The sequence below is a fragment of the Copadichromis virginalis genome, linkage group LG14 (genome assembly GCF_057382275.1).
Source record: "Copadichromis virginalis isolate Kocher_CV1m ecotype Utaka linkage group LG14, C_Virginalis_male_GT1.1, whole genome shotgun sequence".
In the NCBI taxonomy this organism is placed as follows: Eukaryota; Metazoa; Chordata; class Actinopteri; order Cichliformes; family Cichlidae; genus Copadichromis; species Copadichromis virginalis.
In genome coordinates, this window is record NC_140631.1 from 31,760,635 (window position 1) to 31,776,983 (window position 16,349).

Consider the following 16,349-nt stretch of genomic DNA (forward strand, 5'->3'; position numbering starts at 1 on the left):
TGTTGTCATTGCAGAAGGAGACGACATGAAATTTGACCCCTTTGGGACATCGGCCCTCAGCACCTTGGCCAGCTATGACTGGTCAGACCGGGACGAGAGTCTGCCCGGTGAGGTCAGAAAGCCACCGGGCTTGGAAGGAGCTGGCCTTCCATCTTTAGTCCCCACACAGAGGAAGGAACTGACCTTTGGCAGCACTGAAAACATCACAAGCAACTCCATAGCAAACATCATCACCTCCTTCCCTGCAGAGGACAGTTCATCAGCAGATGACAAGTTTGAAGCCTTTGCTGACTTTGGCTCCGGCGACCAGGGCGGTGTCAATAACGAGGATGACTTTGGAGACTTTGCAAGTACTGTTTCGGAGAAGTCAGACTCGCCTGCTGCCACTGCCGAGGCGGGCTCAGAGGGAAACCAGAGCGAGGCCTCCGATGACTTTGGTGCCTTCCAGGGAGACAAGCCAAAGTTTGGCAGGTCTGACTTCCTCAAAGCCAGCGCTCAGGCCAAGGTCAAGTCCAGCGAGGAGATGATCAAGAACGAGTTGGCAACTTTTGATTTGTCGGTTCAAGGTGAGTTTTCTTGTTGTATTTACTTCAGTAGGCGGCACATTGTTTTTCAGTTAAAAATAATTGTCTAAATCCAAATAGAATTTTGCTTAAATGATGAAAAAACAGAAAATAATCATTTTTGACAACTTGGAATAATTGAATATAATGAATGAGTTATTGAAAATTGTCGTCAACTAATTAATTTATTAATTATTTGAAGAGCAGTTTTGGCAGAAAAGTATTAATTTCTGCATTGTTGAATTTGTTGACTCAAGCTTCCTCCCACAGTCTAAAGACATGCATGTTAGGTTAATAAAAGCTGCTTTTATTATGGTCCCTTATTTGCAAGGGGTTGCTGCAGTGGATTGATCTTCATGTTTGATTTTACACCGGATGCCCATCCTGACGTAACCCTCTCAGGGTTTTGTTTCCAGTGTTGAACTTGGGATCTTTCACATGTTGAATGTGTTAGTGTGACAGCCAAGAGGTATGTCAGGTTAAGTGGTGATTCTAAATTAGGTGGGGTTTTTTGCCTGTCCCATTTGGTTCTTTAGCCGTCAGAATTGTTGTCTGAGGACCAACAAAGATACCCAATGGATTTACTTTGCCAAATGGATCATCACGGCCTTGCCATATTGGTCCATTTGATCAACCTTTGTTGTTATTATTTATTTTATTTTATTTTCAGTTTTTACAGATGGGACAGACATGAGTGAGGGATAGGAAAGGGAGAAAGAAAGATGAAGGAAAAGAAAAACAGAGGGGAAGAGGGACAGTGAGAAAGGGCACTTAAAAAGAAAGAAGAGAAAAAAAATCTCCTGGATCACCTGTTGAGAGAAAAAGAAGAGAAAACAAGCAAAAAAAACACCCCAGAGCAACATACTAAACACAACACCATCACGTTAATCTAGCTAAGTGTAAACACCAGTAAATACTAAATATTGAATCTTGTTGTGTAGCAAGCAGGACCGACAGCGCATAATATGCTTGGAAATAGCAGCCAATAGAGGTGTAGTTTATGTCTATGATCAGTGAACACCCGTGTGCACACCTGTGTGGATCAGCACGCTTGTATTCAAAAGGTTTCCCCATGTAATGGTCTGCTAGAGGATGTAGGGAACCATAGCCCTGTCCCCCAGGGCATGAAGCAGGCATGGAGGAGATCCAGGCTCCAGACATCCAGAGGCCCCAGAGGTGCGAGAGCCCAAGGAGGCCCACCAGAGGGGCATCCGTGCCACCCTCCTGGGAAGAGCTGAGGAGAGCCCCAGATGAGGGGTCAACCAGTAGCCACGGAGCAGAAGCCAGAGGGGGCTGCAGTGGTGTGCCCACTGGCTCTGCCGGCAGCCAGCTGTGCCAGAGTGAACCGAGCCGCAGGCCCAGATGATTCTAAATTAGTAGTTGACATAAGGAAGCGTTGTTAGAATAAATGACTATATAAATGTATGCATAATGTGGACACATGACTCTTCTGACCAGCTGTAAGTCCTTGGCCCTGCACTCTGCTCAAGCACCCCGCCCCCACAGACAAGGCCCATCAGATGTGTAATAAAGTTGTCAGACATTAGATGGTAGTGTTGAGATGACAGCTCCACTCTCTAATGGCAGCGACTGTTGAGATGGATTAGCAGATGCCCACAAATCCATAAGCAGAAATTAACCGTATCCACTTAGAGGCTATTCATTTTCGAACCGCTGTTTGCTGCTGTTATTTTTCACAAAATAAATTATTACAGTTTCCTGCACTGTGATCAAAGCCTCATGTAGATTCATTTCCCTGTGCTGAAGTTAATGTGTGTGAAGAAGCAGGGCTTGCTAACTCCCCTTCTTCCTGTGGCTCAGTGACCTGATCACAGTGGGGCTTCTGGTGTAGGCTGAGTAGTTGTGTGGTGATGGTGGGGTTGAGGGTGGATTACCTGTGTGTAGATGGCGCACGCACACATGCGCTCACAGCTAACCCCACTGGAATAGTCTGGGCTTCACTTGTGTTTGTGCTCGTGCTTGTTGTGGTACCTTGCCAGGGTTTTTGTCCTTCTATAAATTATTCATACCTGCATATTTGTGCCTCTGTTTTGTACCTAATTATTGTTTGTCACAATTAAGTATTTACGCATGCCGTCCCTGTCTGGGAGGAATTAACTACAAACAGAATGGAAGTAGAATGGTTGGAGACAAACAGGTGCACAGCCCAAAATGAGTTGCATCACAACATGTCGCTGAATTGATATTTCTCTCATTTCTCTTCTTCTCTGCTCCGTCTTTGCTGCAGGTTCCCACAAGCGCAGTCACAGTTTGGGTGAGAAGGAGATCAGGCGTTCACCCCCGTCTCCGGCGCCAGAGCAGCCCTTCAGAGACCGATCCAACACCCTGAACGAGAAGCCTGCACTGCCCGTCATCAGAGACAAGTACAAGGACCTGACTGGAGAGGTGGAGGTGAGGAGGGAACCTGAATATCAGTAGATTTCAGCGCAATACCAAGGACTGTTAAAGCTTCAAAATACATAGATGCCCCTTTTTGTTCTCTTCTGTTTTCCCTTTGTGTTCATTTGAGATAATTTTGTGCTGTTGCAGGAGAGCGAGCGCTACGCCTATGAGTGGCAGAGGTGCCTGGAAAGCGCTCTGGAGGTTTGTGTTTGTTTGTGTCCTGTATCTGACCTCATACCTGGGAGAGACTTAATTGTGAGAGCGACAGCAAATGTTCTAGAGCATAGGTGTCAAACTCTGGCCCGCGGGCCAAATTTGGCACGCAGCCTAATTACATTTGGCCCGCGAAGCCATACCAAATTACTATTAGAGCTGGCCTACTGGTATTATACAGCTAATATATATATTGTTTAGTATTAAGCTTTGCTTGTTCCATATTCAGTTTTTCAGCAAAACTTGTTTGAGTCCATAAGAAAAGATTCATTCTTATATCTGGAGGAAGATTTTTTTTTCCCCAATAAATATTAACGTTAGCCCGCGACTTTGTTCCAGTTTTGAATTTTGGTCCACTGTGTATTTGAGTTTGACACCCCTGTTCTAGAGTAATTAAGATAACCAAAACACACTGAAATGTTTTTTTCAGCCAGGATTTTACCTGTCACGTATGTCTTGGGATATTTTATTTTCTTGAAACTTGCAAATATAACTTCAGGACTGTTGTGTTTTTAAAGCTCATCAAAAATTGAGGATGTTGCAAAATGTCTGCTGGAATATTTACTTTTCGTTTTAATGTGTTTGACATTTCAATCCCGGGTAAAGGCCATAATTTTAACACTTTACTGTTGGATGCTCATTATGAGTTTTATAAGCAAGACCAGTGTGTATGTAATAACGCCAGCTTCTGTCCTTCCACGTTAAGGTCATCACCAAAGCCAACAACACCCTGAACGGGATCAGCAGCTCTTCTGTCTGCACCGAGGTCATCCAGTCTGCTCAGGGCATGGAGTACCTGCTTGGTGAGGAGCTGCACTAATGCACACGCAGACACAGCTACTACTACCACTACTATAAACACACCGGGGGCCTCATTTATCAAACCATATAGGGAAAGTGCTCTAAATCTGTGTGCAACAACCAGCACTTTGCACAGTAAAATGTCCATTCATCATCCACACACCACAGAGCAACCTTATATATTGTAAACCACTTTCCTTTCAAATGCCTTTAAATAGGTCTCATTGCCACCAACATGAGAGTTGGAGGTCCCGATCAATGAAGTAGCACTAAATAGAACTGTTTATTTAGCATGTTTTCTGGAAGAGTGTGGACACTGACAAAAAAATAAAAAAATCAGTGCCGCAGCTGTTCAGGTCAAAGAGAAGTAAAGAAAGTACATGTAAAAAATAGTGTCGATGACCACAGAATAAAAAAAAATACTGCCACAGGAGTAAGACGGTCCACCTCATCAGTATCGCCTGTGGATGGAAAAATTGCTTCAATAATTGGTGAGGTGTCTGTGGCAGAAATCATCCCTGAAGGTGATGCTTGACACGGTCGGTGAACCTCCACAAAGCACAGAGGGGGCAGGGCCATCATGAGTAACCACTTTATTTTATAGTGTGGTGATTGTTTTGGAGTTTTATGGCCATGAGTCTCACACATAGAACTGAAAACACAAGCAATTTTATACCCTCCCCTGCAGCTGAGGACACTAGAAAAAATCAGAACCAAGATGACTTGTGAGTTCATTCGGATCGCCTCTATAGAACAAGGGCGAAGTAATGGCAAGACAATGCAAATAACATTTGCTGATTACTCCTCACTCTTTGTACGGAAAGGTCCCTGCAGTCCCTAAAAACAAGCATTTCATGCTAAAATGTATCTATGAGTCGAGCTCAGCCCTTGAATGTTTGATGATATTGATAAATAACACTATGACCTGGAAACATTTGCACATAGAGAGTTAATACTTCCACATACAGTTAAAAAGAAATGAGGCCTTGCGAGCCTCAGAGGCAACAAGAGCCTGTTAAAGAAGCCGGTGTGTGGCCTTAACGCCCTGTGAAGGACAGAAAGGACAAGATTAAGATGAGCTCTGGTGTGATGGCTTATCTCTGCCCCGTCTGACAAGGTCCTGCTGCTTTACTGTTTCTCTGCTTTTAATGAGCCGAGTGGCTAACACGTCACGGCTAAGTGCTCAACACCGACTAAGAAAGTGTGTTTCTGTGACATGTGTGCGTTTGTTTTCTCCCTCTCAGGCGTGGTGGAAGTGTATCGCGTCTCTCGGCGTGTGGAGCTGGGCATCAAGGCCACGGCGGTGTGCTCTGAGAAGCTGCAGCAGCAGCTGAAGGACATCAGCCGTGTGTGGAACAACCTCATAGGCTTCATGTCGCTGGCTAAGCTCGCTGTAAGTTGCTATGACGTTTGTACGCACTCGCCAAAAGGCAGGACAGATAGATATACAAACAGATTCATACACTTGGTTGCTTTCTTTTTCTAGTGGAATTACGCACTGATAACAGAGCATTGACGTTCAGTTAAAAATGCAAGTCCTGCCAATAACATGATTGAGTGTTAGTGAATCCAGTATTGTCGGTCCATTAGGATAAAATCAATGATTCATTGATTTGAAAGCAATGCAGATGGAGTCTTTTGGTAGGCCGCTGTTTGGATCAGCGGGGATGACGAAGACTGTAAAGATTTATTTACTCAGCTGTCTCCAAGTATCTGTAAAACGGGACGCAAGAGGAGGACTGTTCTCATCCACAGAGCCAGCAGACGAGGAATACTGTTTGTAGAAGATAAAAATGATTTAGCATCTTGAGAAAGGAGGCAGAAACAAAATGCAACAAATGTTTAATTAAAGCAGGGATGAAGATTTCTTTCCTTATAAAGGAGAAAGATGTAAACTCGAGAATTGTTTGTTTTCAGTCTGAGTAGCCAATGTCGTGCCAAGTCTTTATTAAAAAAAAAAGTTGATGTTCGGAGATGTTTACTATAAGCCGACTTGTTCTCTCTGCTGTTATTATAAGAATAGAAATGACTACATTTTGCCCTGCGGCAGGAAGTAAAACATCTGTGTGTTTTTGTGTGTCTAGCCTGATGAAAGCTCCCTGGATTTCTCCTCCTGTATTCTGCGGCCGGGTATCAAGAATGCAAAGGACTTGGCTTGTGGGGTTTGTCTGCTCAACGTCGACGCTCGCAGCAAGGTTTGTGTGCATGCACACTCACACAGAGTAACTGTGTGAGTGTAACTGTTTTTTGTTTTTTACACACATGATGCTGTGCTCATCCCCAGCAGATAACAACTGACATTTCTTTGACTTTGAAACATTTTTCCAGAACAAAGAAGAAAGCACTATTGGACGTCTGTTTAAACGAGTATGAGACAGTCAACTGTCATCCGAATCTCATTCCACTCTTTCCTGTTGGGGTCCTTGGGGGGCCTATCCTCCTCTTACTGACGAGCCCTGCGGGGGGCCAAAGTGACAGGATTCCCTCCTCTCCACTGCTCTTCTATCAGAGCTGTTTTCTGCCTAGACATACACATCATCATAAAAACCCCACAAAGTACCAACCCAAATCTAAACCCCAACCCCTCACATTACTTTGCCTGTCAAGCTTTGTCTTCTTGCAGCACATATGATGCAAGTAATATTCATTTAACACGAGTTCATAGGGAAGATCAAATTCTTTTCACCTGTCACATTGCAGACTTTTATCCATGTAGTCCTCTAGTTAGTTAGCTAACTGTCACCATAAATCTGAGCAGAATCCAGCTGACGTTTATGAATTTTATGTTTCCAACTCAGTTGTTTGATAGCTTTCTGTAGATCGAAAAACTTTAAAGAGCCCCACGTAATGTAACAAAAGATTAATGAGCATAACAAAATAGTTCTTGAATTATAATTTCCTCCTAGTTAGTCGTAGTGTGATTGGGATAAATGAAAGAGATGCAACAGCATGCTTCATATCTTTTATTATTGCAAATAGATTAAAATTATCCCCAGAGCTGCCAACCTCGGCTCAAAAAACCAGACGGCTCAAACTCAGCTGTACGGCCCAGTTTGATCTCAATTCAATTTTATATAGATGTCTCAAGCTTTATATTGTAAGCTAAAGCCCTACCATCAGACAGTCACACACTCGGTGACTGTGGGGAGGAAGAACTCCCATTTCATAGAAAGAGACCTCCAGCAGAACCACTGGGGTGGGGTTGAAAGGAGAAAATAAGAATAGAGACGGAACCAAATATAAACTACAAGAGAGAGTAGACAAAGAGTTATTTATATGTGTAGCAGCATATATACGCATCAGTAATGCAAAGAGGAATAGAGAAGAAGTGCTGAGTGCATCATGCGTCCCCCAGAGGCTTAAATAGAAGAATAAGCAGGGAACCACCACTTTTTTTTTTCTCTTCTCTTTTACTCCACCCCCAGTAGATTGTTGCCTCTTGCTGAGCATGTTTCTGCTAGAGGGTTCATCCCATTAAAGAGGAGCTTTTCCTTCCCACTGTCGCCAAGTGCATGCTGACTGGGCATAGTCTATTTGCTGGGATTTTTCTCTCTATTACTGTAGGGTCTTAACCTTAAAATATAAATTGCATTGAGGTGACAATTTTTGTGAATCAAACAGAATTTAACTGCAACTGAGGTTTATAGTCACCTGATAGGGTTAAGCCAGTAGTGTTAAACATAAGGAGTCTTTGCAGGGCCTTGCAAAGACTAATTCAACCTTTTGAAAGGCTTTGAAAGAAGGAGGGCATACATTTTTTCATAGGTTTTACAACTTTGTCTACCAATAAAGACCTCCCCCATAGCCATCCATACTACTAATTAGGCAATAGATAAACAGTTAAATGTAATTAAATTTGATCTGATGGTGATGCTATAAAAATGATCTGCACGTTTAGAGTCACCACATTGAACCTGAAATTAAGCGATTCCTTCAAAACGTCTATCAAGCATATGGATGTGTTGGATATATAGTTGCAGTATGAAGAGACTTGCTTCTATTTCTGATAGAACTTTCCTTTAGTGTTACTCCAGAAACAATACAAATAGTCCTGAAAGTGGTGCTGCAAAGTCAGTGTTTCGACAGTTTTTCCTTTGTAAACTCTCCAGACACTCTAAATGCCAGGTGTCACTCCTATTAGTGCCCCACAATGTGAACAAAGTCAGAGCTTGACAGGCTCTGATCAGACAGTCACTGCAGGGGAGACGGTGGGCAGACAGTCACTTTAGGTCGTCTCCCTGCTTTTATGGTGAAGTATGAAGTTAGAAGTGTCCACGGATAACAATGTGTGCTCTTGAAGTAAATGACAGAGAGGGAAGATGTCACTTTGGCACCTCGGGGTGGGTTTTTTCACCCTGTGATTGCTTCCTCAAGGTCACAAAGGTTGTTACTTTGTCTTGGAAGGGTTTCATTTTCTATTCTGCCACCTCCATCTCAATGTAGCTGCACACTTTGCCACTTTGAGCTAACAACCGTCGGTGTTTCTAATAACTGTTCAGAGAGCGGGGCAGGATGGCGGTACCTCTTTGCCTAGGGTGGTCGTGATTTTCATCGACGTGGGCCATTAAGGGTATTCTCGGACCCTGCGGTTTAGAGGGCAGGATGGTGGCGTTGATTGTTTCTTGCGATCCGTCTGCTGCTCTGCCAGAGCCAGATGGATAGTCCAGACAAGATAAGGCTGACTGAGAGGCATCTAGGCTGTGAGCAGATGTGGCTTACACATTAGTCATAAGCAGGGAGAACGGCGGATAATAGACCTGCACACACAAACGCACTCTCTCTCACCTCTCGCTCCTCTGTGCGCAGAGGCAGTCTGAAATTAATGCAGTTTTATTTTGTCTCTGTGCCACAAGCATGAGATTAATAACCCATCTTTTAATTACATTTTTGGCACAAACCACCCTGGTAAGACTGTCGAGCGGAGAATAGCATCCCCTGCGAGTATAATGAAGTGAAAGAACAGCTTTGGCTACGGCAGACAGCACCGATTGTTGCTTTGTCCCTCAGTGAAGAGGTGCCGGTTTGTTTTTCGACCAAAGGTGCAGGCGGGTGGAGACGTTGATGTGGCATCAAAGAAATGCGAAAAATGCTCGACAGCCGATGTGCTCAGTCTCTCCTGTTCAATTCATGTTTTGAATTCTGATATTATTCTCGATTCAAACAGAGCCAAACAGTCGCTTTCAGCCAGACTCACCATGTTCCTGTTTGGCTAATATTCTCTGGGTTGTCGCACCTTTTTTTCTTTTTTTGGTTTAAATCATTCTGCATGTTATCTTTGGGTTAAGGGGCTTGGATGGGCGACTGCAAACAGCTTCATCTCTCCTCAGTTTGTCACTCAGAAGCAGCAGCAGTTTCACCCTAAGTGATACTTTTTGGCTAATGATGCTCCAGCTCCTCCACTAAACGATAAATGCTAATTTAGGCATTTACAAGGAGAAGGACTGGAAAGGAGTTTAAGCTGAATAATTTAGCATTTTTGGCTATTTATTTTAATGCAGCTTTTTCAAGTGCCTCAAGCATTTGGATTATCAAGTTGAATGTGTGTAGTTTTGACAGCAGCACACGGGAGTTTGGACCACAGCTTTGTTCTTAGGCTGCCCATCTCTTTCACAGCATGTTTCCATCTGGTCGAGGTTAGCGGGGCTCCTGCACAGACAAAGAAAGTCAGGGAAATTACTTACCGTGCAATACCGACATTAAAGAATTTGGGAATTGAAAGAGCACTCTTTGAAAATGTTCAAAAGTACAAATTCGACAAATCTGAAGCTGAGAGAAACTGAGAAGTTGACTTCTCAGCGACTTCCTGTGTGGAAGTGACGTAAATTAGCGAAAATCATGTCCCCATCCCAACTTTATTTAAACGTGTTGGTGCTAGCAAATTTAGACTGAGCAGATATTTAAATAAGTATGTTATTTTGTTGTTTTTGTTATATTGTTATGCTTAAGTCAACATTGTAACATTAAAATTAGTTCCAAATTATCACATTGTTTACATTGTACTTCACTTTTTTAAATAGGGTTGTGCTAAAAGTAACATTAACCTTTAGCATTAACCTTAAAAAGTAGCGCTCGATTCCAGGTCTGGTGATGTATCACCGACAACTTGTAGCTTTTTTTTTTAATCTCACAGTAAAGAAAGCTGTCAGTGAGGGCAGGTTTCTGTTTGTGCTGGCTTGTAAATCTTTGAGTCATTGATGTGTTTTTTTTTCACCATGTAACACATGCATCCACATGCTTTGTTGTTTTCGATCAATAACCCAAATAACAAATATATTCGGTTTATTATTGCAGAAGAAAACCACAAAACAGAGATGAAGCTGTAGCTTTAAGTCAGCTAATATAAAGCTGCTGCAATACAGTTTCAGGCGATTGGCTGATTGTTTCAGCTCTAACCAATCATGCTGTTGTACCAGCAACACGGCAAAAGATGGCAAGATCAAAACATGAGGGACTGGTAAAGGTCCTTTCTTGGTTTTCTCCCAACATTTCAGCTTCTTTTTGAGCAGGAGACGTCTGATTAAACCAAACCTTTGTTCTTTCAGTCTTCAACCTTTATTTTAATGTCAGTTGATAACTGTCATTTTAAACACAGACTCTGGTTCATGTGAGGTGCTGCCGCTGCAATAGCAGCTTTTCTCCTTCTGTCTACAACCCAGATTTGTCTACAGGACTGGATTAACTGTGACAAACCGCGCTGATTTGTTTCAGTGAGCATACTGGCCAAAATCTTCAGTCAATATTTTAGATCGATCGAGGCAAAATCTCTTGAATTCTGAGTTGGAAAAATGTGTAGGAGCCCCGAGGGTAAAAACTTTCATGTTTTCACCCAAAAACATGTTGTGAAAAGTGGTGAAACGGCTGCTCGCTGCTTATTCTGTGCACACTTTGCTCTGGTCGCTGCATGAATATGCTTCACCTCTCTGACTGCTCTTGTGCTTACAGGCATTGACTAAAGACAGGGAGAGGAGCTTAAGGGTAATTATGCCTTGTTTTTTTTTTTTTACTTCTAATAAAATAGTTTGCATTAAAGCTTGATTTTCATATCCGAACAGATAGAGGAGCCAGGACCTTTACATGCAGCTGAAAGGTCAGATGAATTAGCAGAGTCTCTGTTTTATCTGACAACTCCAGCTTGAAAACATAAAACCCACACTGTAGTGTCACAGCAGGCTTTTATTAACCTTTATTTAACCAGGCATTAGAAACAAATGATTTTCCAGGGCAGGCTGTGTACAAGGCTCTGTTTAGTTAAAACAGGTGGATATTAGCCTCCCTTCACTGACACACAGGTGAACTCTGGAGCAGGAAAGGCACTGCAGTGAAAGCAGGGGTGTGTTTTAGTTTGACCACCCTTTCATTTTGCATCCTCTCCCTCCCAACATTTCCCAGCTTTGGCACTCCTCTAAGTGCAGGTTTGTGGAAGCAAGTAGGCCAGGGCACAGAGGGGTCTCTGAAAGGAAATCGCTCCTCCAGTGAAATGTGAGCGTGTGGAGGAAAAAGCGAAAAGTGGAAATGTGTCATTCGGCTCGTCTGAGAAAGCCCTTCATCGGGCGGAGCATCTGTGCCGCAGACTGCATTCAGGCAGGTGGAGATGTATTTGACTTAATGGTGTGTTGTGGTGGTGTATTTCTGCATGCGTCTCCCCTCTGCTTCTGTGTGGGAGGCTGTGATTCACTGCACATGACTCATTCCTCTCTCCGGCTTCAGCTCCATTATTTCACCGGGGATGCAAACTCCTAAACTGCACATCACACACATTAGCATCTCCTGATTGCGCCCACCGTGCCGCAGCTGGGCCCAGTGAAATCGCAAACTTGCATCAGAGCCCGTGTGTGTGTGTGTGTGTGTGTGTGTGTGAGAGATTTCAGGGGTTTCGGGTCAGTTCGACACATTTCATTTTCTAAATAGCTCCAGTTCAGGCAATGTTTTTCAGAATCAAATTGCATTGTGACGCAGTAGGCTTTACGGTGGGGCATTGTTATCCTTTTTGTCTCAACAAAATAAATGAGGTGATCCATATTTGTTGATACAAGTACAGACAGTGATGGAATTACAGCGTCTGCAGTCATAGCACGATCAGATTTTTTTTCTCCTTTCAGTTCATTTTATGTTAAATCTTTGGGGAATAATTTTGCTTTATTTTTGCCCCATTTAGCAGTCACTTGTGGTGTGTTTGGATCCTCTGATCAGGTTGTCAGCAGGTTTAAACAGGGGATTGCTATCATGTTTTTATAGCTTCCTCTCATTTTTCAGGGAATTTTTCAGTTTTGGTCCCCCCCCCCCCTCCATTTAATATAAAAACTGCAGACATGGCTTCATCTGATTAGACATGCAGCTTCAAACATATCTAATCTTCTCCTGTGTTTTGATTGAGCTAAATCAGCATGCATGAAGATATCTATGGCTGTTTTGATGGCTCTCATGCATACCTCCAGATTTAAATAAAGAATGTCATCTGATGCCCAGCTGTAAACACGTTACTTCAACACATTATTTTCATCTTGGATGCATATTTTGTGTATAAAGAGAGGACTACACAGCACCTCTCATCTTAGGTCTCTCTAAATGTCAGCCGGTGCACATTTATTTGTTCCAGCACATTTACAGAAATCCCAGGGGCACTGTCATCCTTCTTGAGTTTTTATATATATATAACAGTGTAAAAGTGTCACAGCATGCAACATCCCTTGATTTCAACCACAGTCACATTTTTTAAATATGCAGAAAATCTTTAGATTTAGTTTGACTCCTTATAAACAGTCAGATTTAGTTATGATCAGTGAGATGTTCACAGCATGTGGCTCTCACAGCATTTCTGTAGATAGAACATTTGTACCAGTTGGACTATTATTCATACACTATTTTTTCTTCTTCTTTTTCTTGTGCTCTCATATAATTTTATGCAGGCCATTTTTAACGACTTGAGTTTTTCCCCAGTAGGCGTTGCCCATGTTTATTGAAATGTTTTGCTCGCCAGAGGCAGATTTTCATCCTGCGTAACTTGGCTGTAATTTACTGCAGGGTCACCTACATTGAAGCTGTGCTGTGCTGTGCACCGCTGTGCTGCTCTCAGAGGATAGCTGATTCATGCTCTGGATAAGCGTGCTGCACATACTTTTATAAATACCTTCAATACAGCTGAGTGGTAATGGCATGTGTCATATTTCCCAGTTAATTAAGAGGCTTTTATGGTTGGACTGGTGCGAGCTCCCTGCAGCCTTCCCAAAAAAGTAGATTTTAAAAGCTGCTTTCAGATGCTCGCTTACTCACAGGGGCAGATTTTTTCCCCCCCTTAAATATTTGAATTTCAGTCTCTACAAAAGTAGGCATAGAAATAACTGCATTGTGGGGTTTTCCATCTGAGGATCACGGCCTTCGGTAGATCTGACATGGACTCCATAGCGTGTCTTTTTTCCTCTCCCCCTCTTACCCACAACCACAGAAGACTGTCCCTCCCTCAGCTTGGTTCTCCCAGAGGTTTCTTCCTCTTAAAAGGGAGTTTTTGCTTCCCACTGTCACCAAGGTCTTGTTCATAGGGGGCCATCTGATTGTTGCGGTTTTTCTCTATTATTTTAGAGTCTTTACTTTACAATGTAAAGCACCTCGAAGCAACTGTGGCTGTGATTTGGAGCTATATAAATAAAACTGAATTGAATTCAAGTTAATTGGATGCTGCTGCAGGCTGCTTTGTGCTCGTCAAAATAAACTAGCCTTTTTTCCCTTTCAGCAGCATTAAAATGAAGTCCGGGTAAAGCAGGTGCACACACAGGTTTATATTATTATAATATTTCACCCTTTCACTCTAACAGGCGTTCAACTCGGAGACAGACAACTTCAAGCTGATGTACGGGGGCCATCAGTACCACGCCAGCTGTGCCAACTTCTGGATTAACTGTGTGGAGCCCAAACCCCCGGGCCTCATCCTGCCTGACCTGCTCTGAGCTGCCATGGTAACGCGGCAAGAGCTAATTACCACCAGATAGGTGGAGCGGCCACTCGCCTCACACCAAGAGCAAGAGGAGGACATCTACAGTCACTGGATTCCTCTAGATTTTTTTTTATTATCCTGAAATCTCACCCAGACTGTGTTCATTTGCAGATCTTTTCCCTGAATAGTCATTGGTCGGTTCATATGGTTACTCTTTCGTTCAACCATACAGGTCAGCAGTTGAGGTCATATTTAAATCTGTTTTTAATGCTGCTTTTGACAAATTATTTCTGCTGACTATTCGTGCAGAAATGCAACAATATTAATAAATATAACAAATCAGTGAATCCTATTTAAATTATTAGGTGTGCAATATCCTTATAACACTGGCAGAGGAGGTTTTTGCTTCTGTTTGTATATTTTTTGTTTGCAGTGAATCAGACTTAGTGAATCATAAGTCTACCATTTAATTACTTGAATTGTATTTCTGTCTCGGGTCTGTTGGATGAAACTCTGTGGCTGTTATGGTTTTAATGTCTTTTTGAAAATCTTTAACATTCAAACCATCTCTGCTCTGCCGGAAGGCAGGCGCCTCTCTTTCTCTGCATTATGTTTCGCTGTGTTGAATGTCTTTTGCACTGTTTGTGAGGAAACTTTAACACCTCTTTGGGTATTTAAATTGTATTTTGTAGGTGTTGGGGATTTGACGGGAATCTGTTGTGACTTTGTGTTGTTGTTGTGTGCAGAGCTGAAATTCTGGAAGTATTTACTAATGCTGAATTTGAACAGCAGCAGCATTTTCTGTATATTACAGTGTCATGCTGCAGCTTTGTATTAATCACCCAGCTGTAATGTGAATGTTATGTAAATAAATGACGTGCAAACTGGTTAAAGTGTCGCAGAGTTAATGTAATTATCAGGTTTACAGGTCATGCAGACCAAGTTCACCTGAAGGACATGCTTGTGTGCACTGTGGCGTTTCCATGCAGACACAAGAAGCTGGAGGGCATGTGTCCATCCACTCTGAGCATTATGTTCAGCCTTTAATGAAGCCACTTATTTAGCTCGGGAGCCGTACGTAATCGTGAATGAAGAAAGTATAACTAACCTGGACTGAATACACATCAGTTCATCATAATTTTCCATAAAGTAACCAGCTTCTTCTGAGGAAAGCAAATACTTCTGAAAACTACATGTGTAGTTCTAAAGTAACTCATTACTTTGGTGAATATAATTAATGTTACTACTCCATTACATTTTTTTTAATCACCTTTGGTCTTTTGCCACATAATTGCCTGAAGCCAAAGTTCTGCATATAAAATCCCTTTTAGGATAAAAAGAAAATACAAGTATTTAATGCAAGCTCCTTGAAATTTGAAAAAGTCACGCACAAAAAAATTGAAAGACTCTGTATTTTAAGACCCTCCCGCCAGACAGGCATAAAAAAATAAGCCTTGATTTATATATTCTCTTACTATAGCTACTGCATTTCTGTGCTGTGCACTGTTTAGCCTGTTTTTTAGCCAATTTCCAGGTGATTACTCGGCTTATAATTCAACGGATAGTGGATATAAACTTGATGGTACTATTGGAAAATGAAACTTCTATGATGCTTTTTTAAGGCATCATGTCTGCATAAATGCGTAATTTTAGGCTGTTGCTACATGGATGGTAGGCAGCGCAATGATGTCATGATCACCGATATAGATAGGAACCCCTGGGGACCTGAGAACAACATACACAGAGATTATTTGATTATTATAGTAAAGATACACCAAATCAAAACCTTGTAGGTTCTTATCACATCAATTATGAAGTCTTGGAGTTGCCTAGCAGCTTCCTACTAATAGGCTAAAATGACCCATATTTAATGTTTATGACCTTTCAACACCTTATCAATACATTGTAGGATTTTAATCTCACAAAAGAACTAATTTATATCCACAAAAACCTATAAAATAATTGCAATATTTATGAAATCATCACCATGCCTGGGACTACATGACCTTTATATGGTAGAGCAGATAATAAGTATATCAGTTGCCAACAGCACAAACAGGCCAAACAAGACTTCAACATGGGCATGTAAATAAAATTAAAATAGGAATAAATAAATAAAATAAGAATTTTTATTGTCTCATGAAGCCAAAAACATTGTGCCTACTCCAGATTTAATCATTTATCACCAAACGCCGATAGCAGTGTTGGTAAAAACCAAAATAAAGGACCCTAAACAGAAAAGAATGCCAGAGAAAGCAAGGCTCCAAAAATGATCCAGGTTGTCCTGGCAGTACGCTGAGCCTGTACACCCTCAAACTTATGCACTGCTGTACCCTCACCACCGCTAAACACACAGTCAACAATGTTTTATCACTTTTCTGGATTCATTCATCCAGTGTGTTCAAATCTGAACACAGCACGGCCTTAAAATGACTCATTTA

General features: G+C 42.1%; 1 protein-coding gene across 12 annotated transcripts in view; it reads left to right on the top strand.

Moving 5' to 3' along the window:
- synrg (synergin, gamma) overlaps positions 1-14,795 on the top strand; it is a 42,391-nt gene extending 27,596 nt beyond the window's left edge. For 6 of the 12 annotated variants that reach the window (XM_085430460.1, XM_085430462.1, XM_085430461.1 and 3 more), the window contains 9 exons: positions 15-566; positions 2,812-2,975; positions 3,114-3,167; positions 3,886-3,982; positions 5,225-5,373; positions 6,065-6,175; positions 6,309-6,347; positions 10,923-10,955; positions 13,790-14,795. In XM_085430460.1, the coding sequence (XP_085286586.1) occupies positions 15-566; positions 2,812-2,975; positions 3,114-3,167; positions 3,886-3,982; positions 5,225-5,373; positions 6,065-6,175; positions 6,309-6,347; positions 10,923-10,955; positions 13,790-13,921 (1,331 nt within the window). In that variant the 3' untranslated portion in view covers positions 13,922-14,795. The other 6 variants (XM_085430465.1, XM_085430466.1, XM_085430471.1 and 3 more) reach the window with 4 other exon arrangements.
- The last annotated feature ends 1,554 nt before the right edge of the window (positions 14,796-16,349 follow it).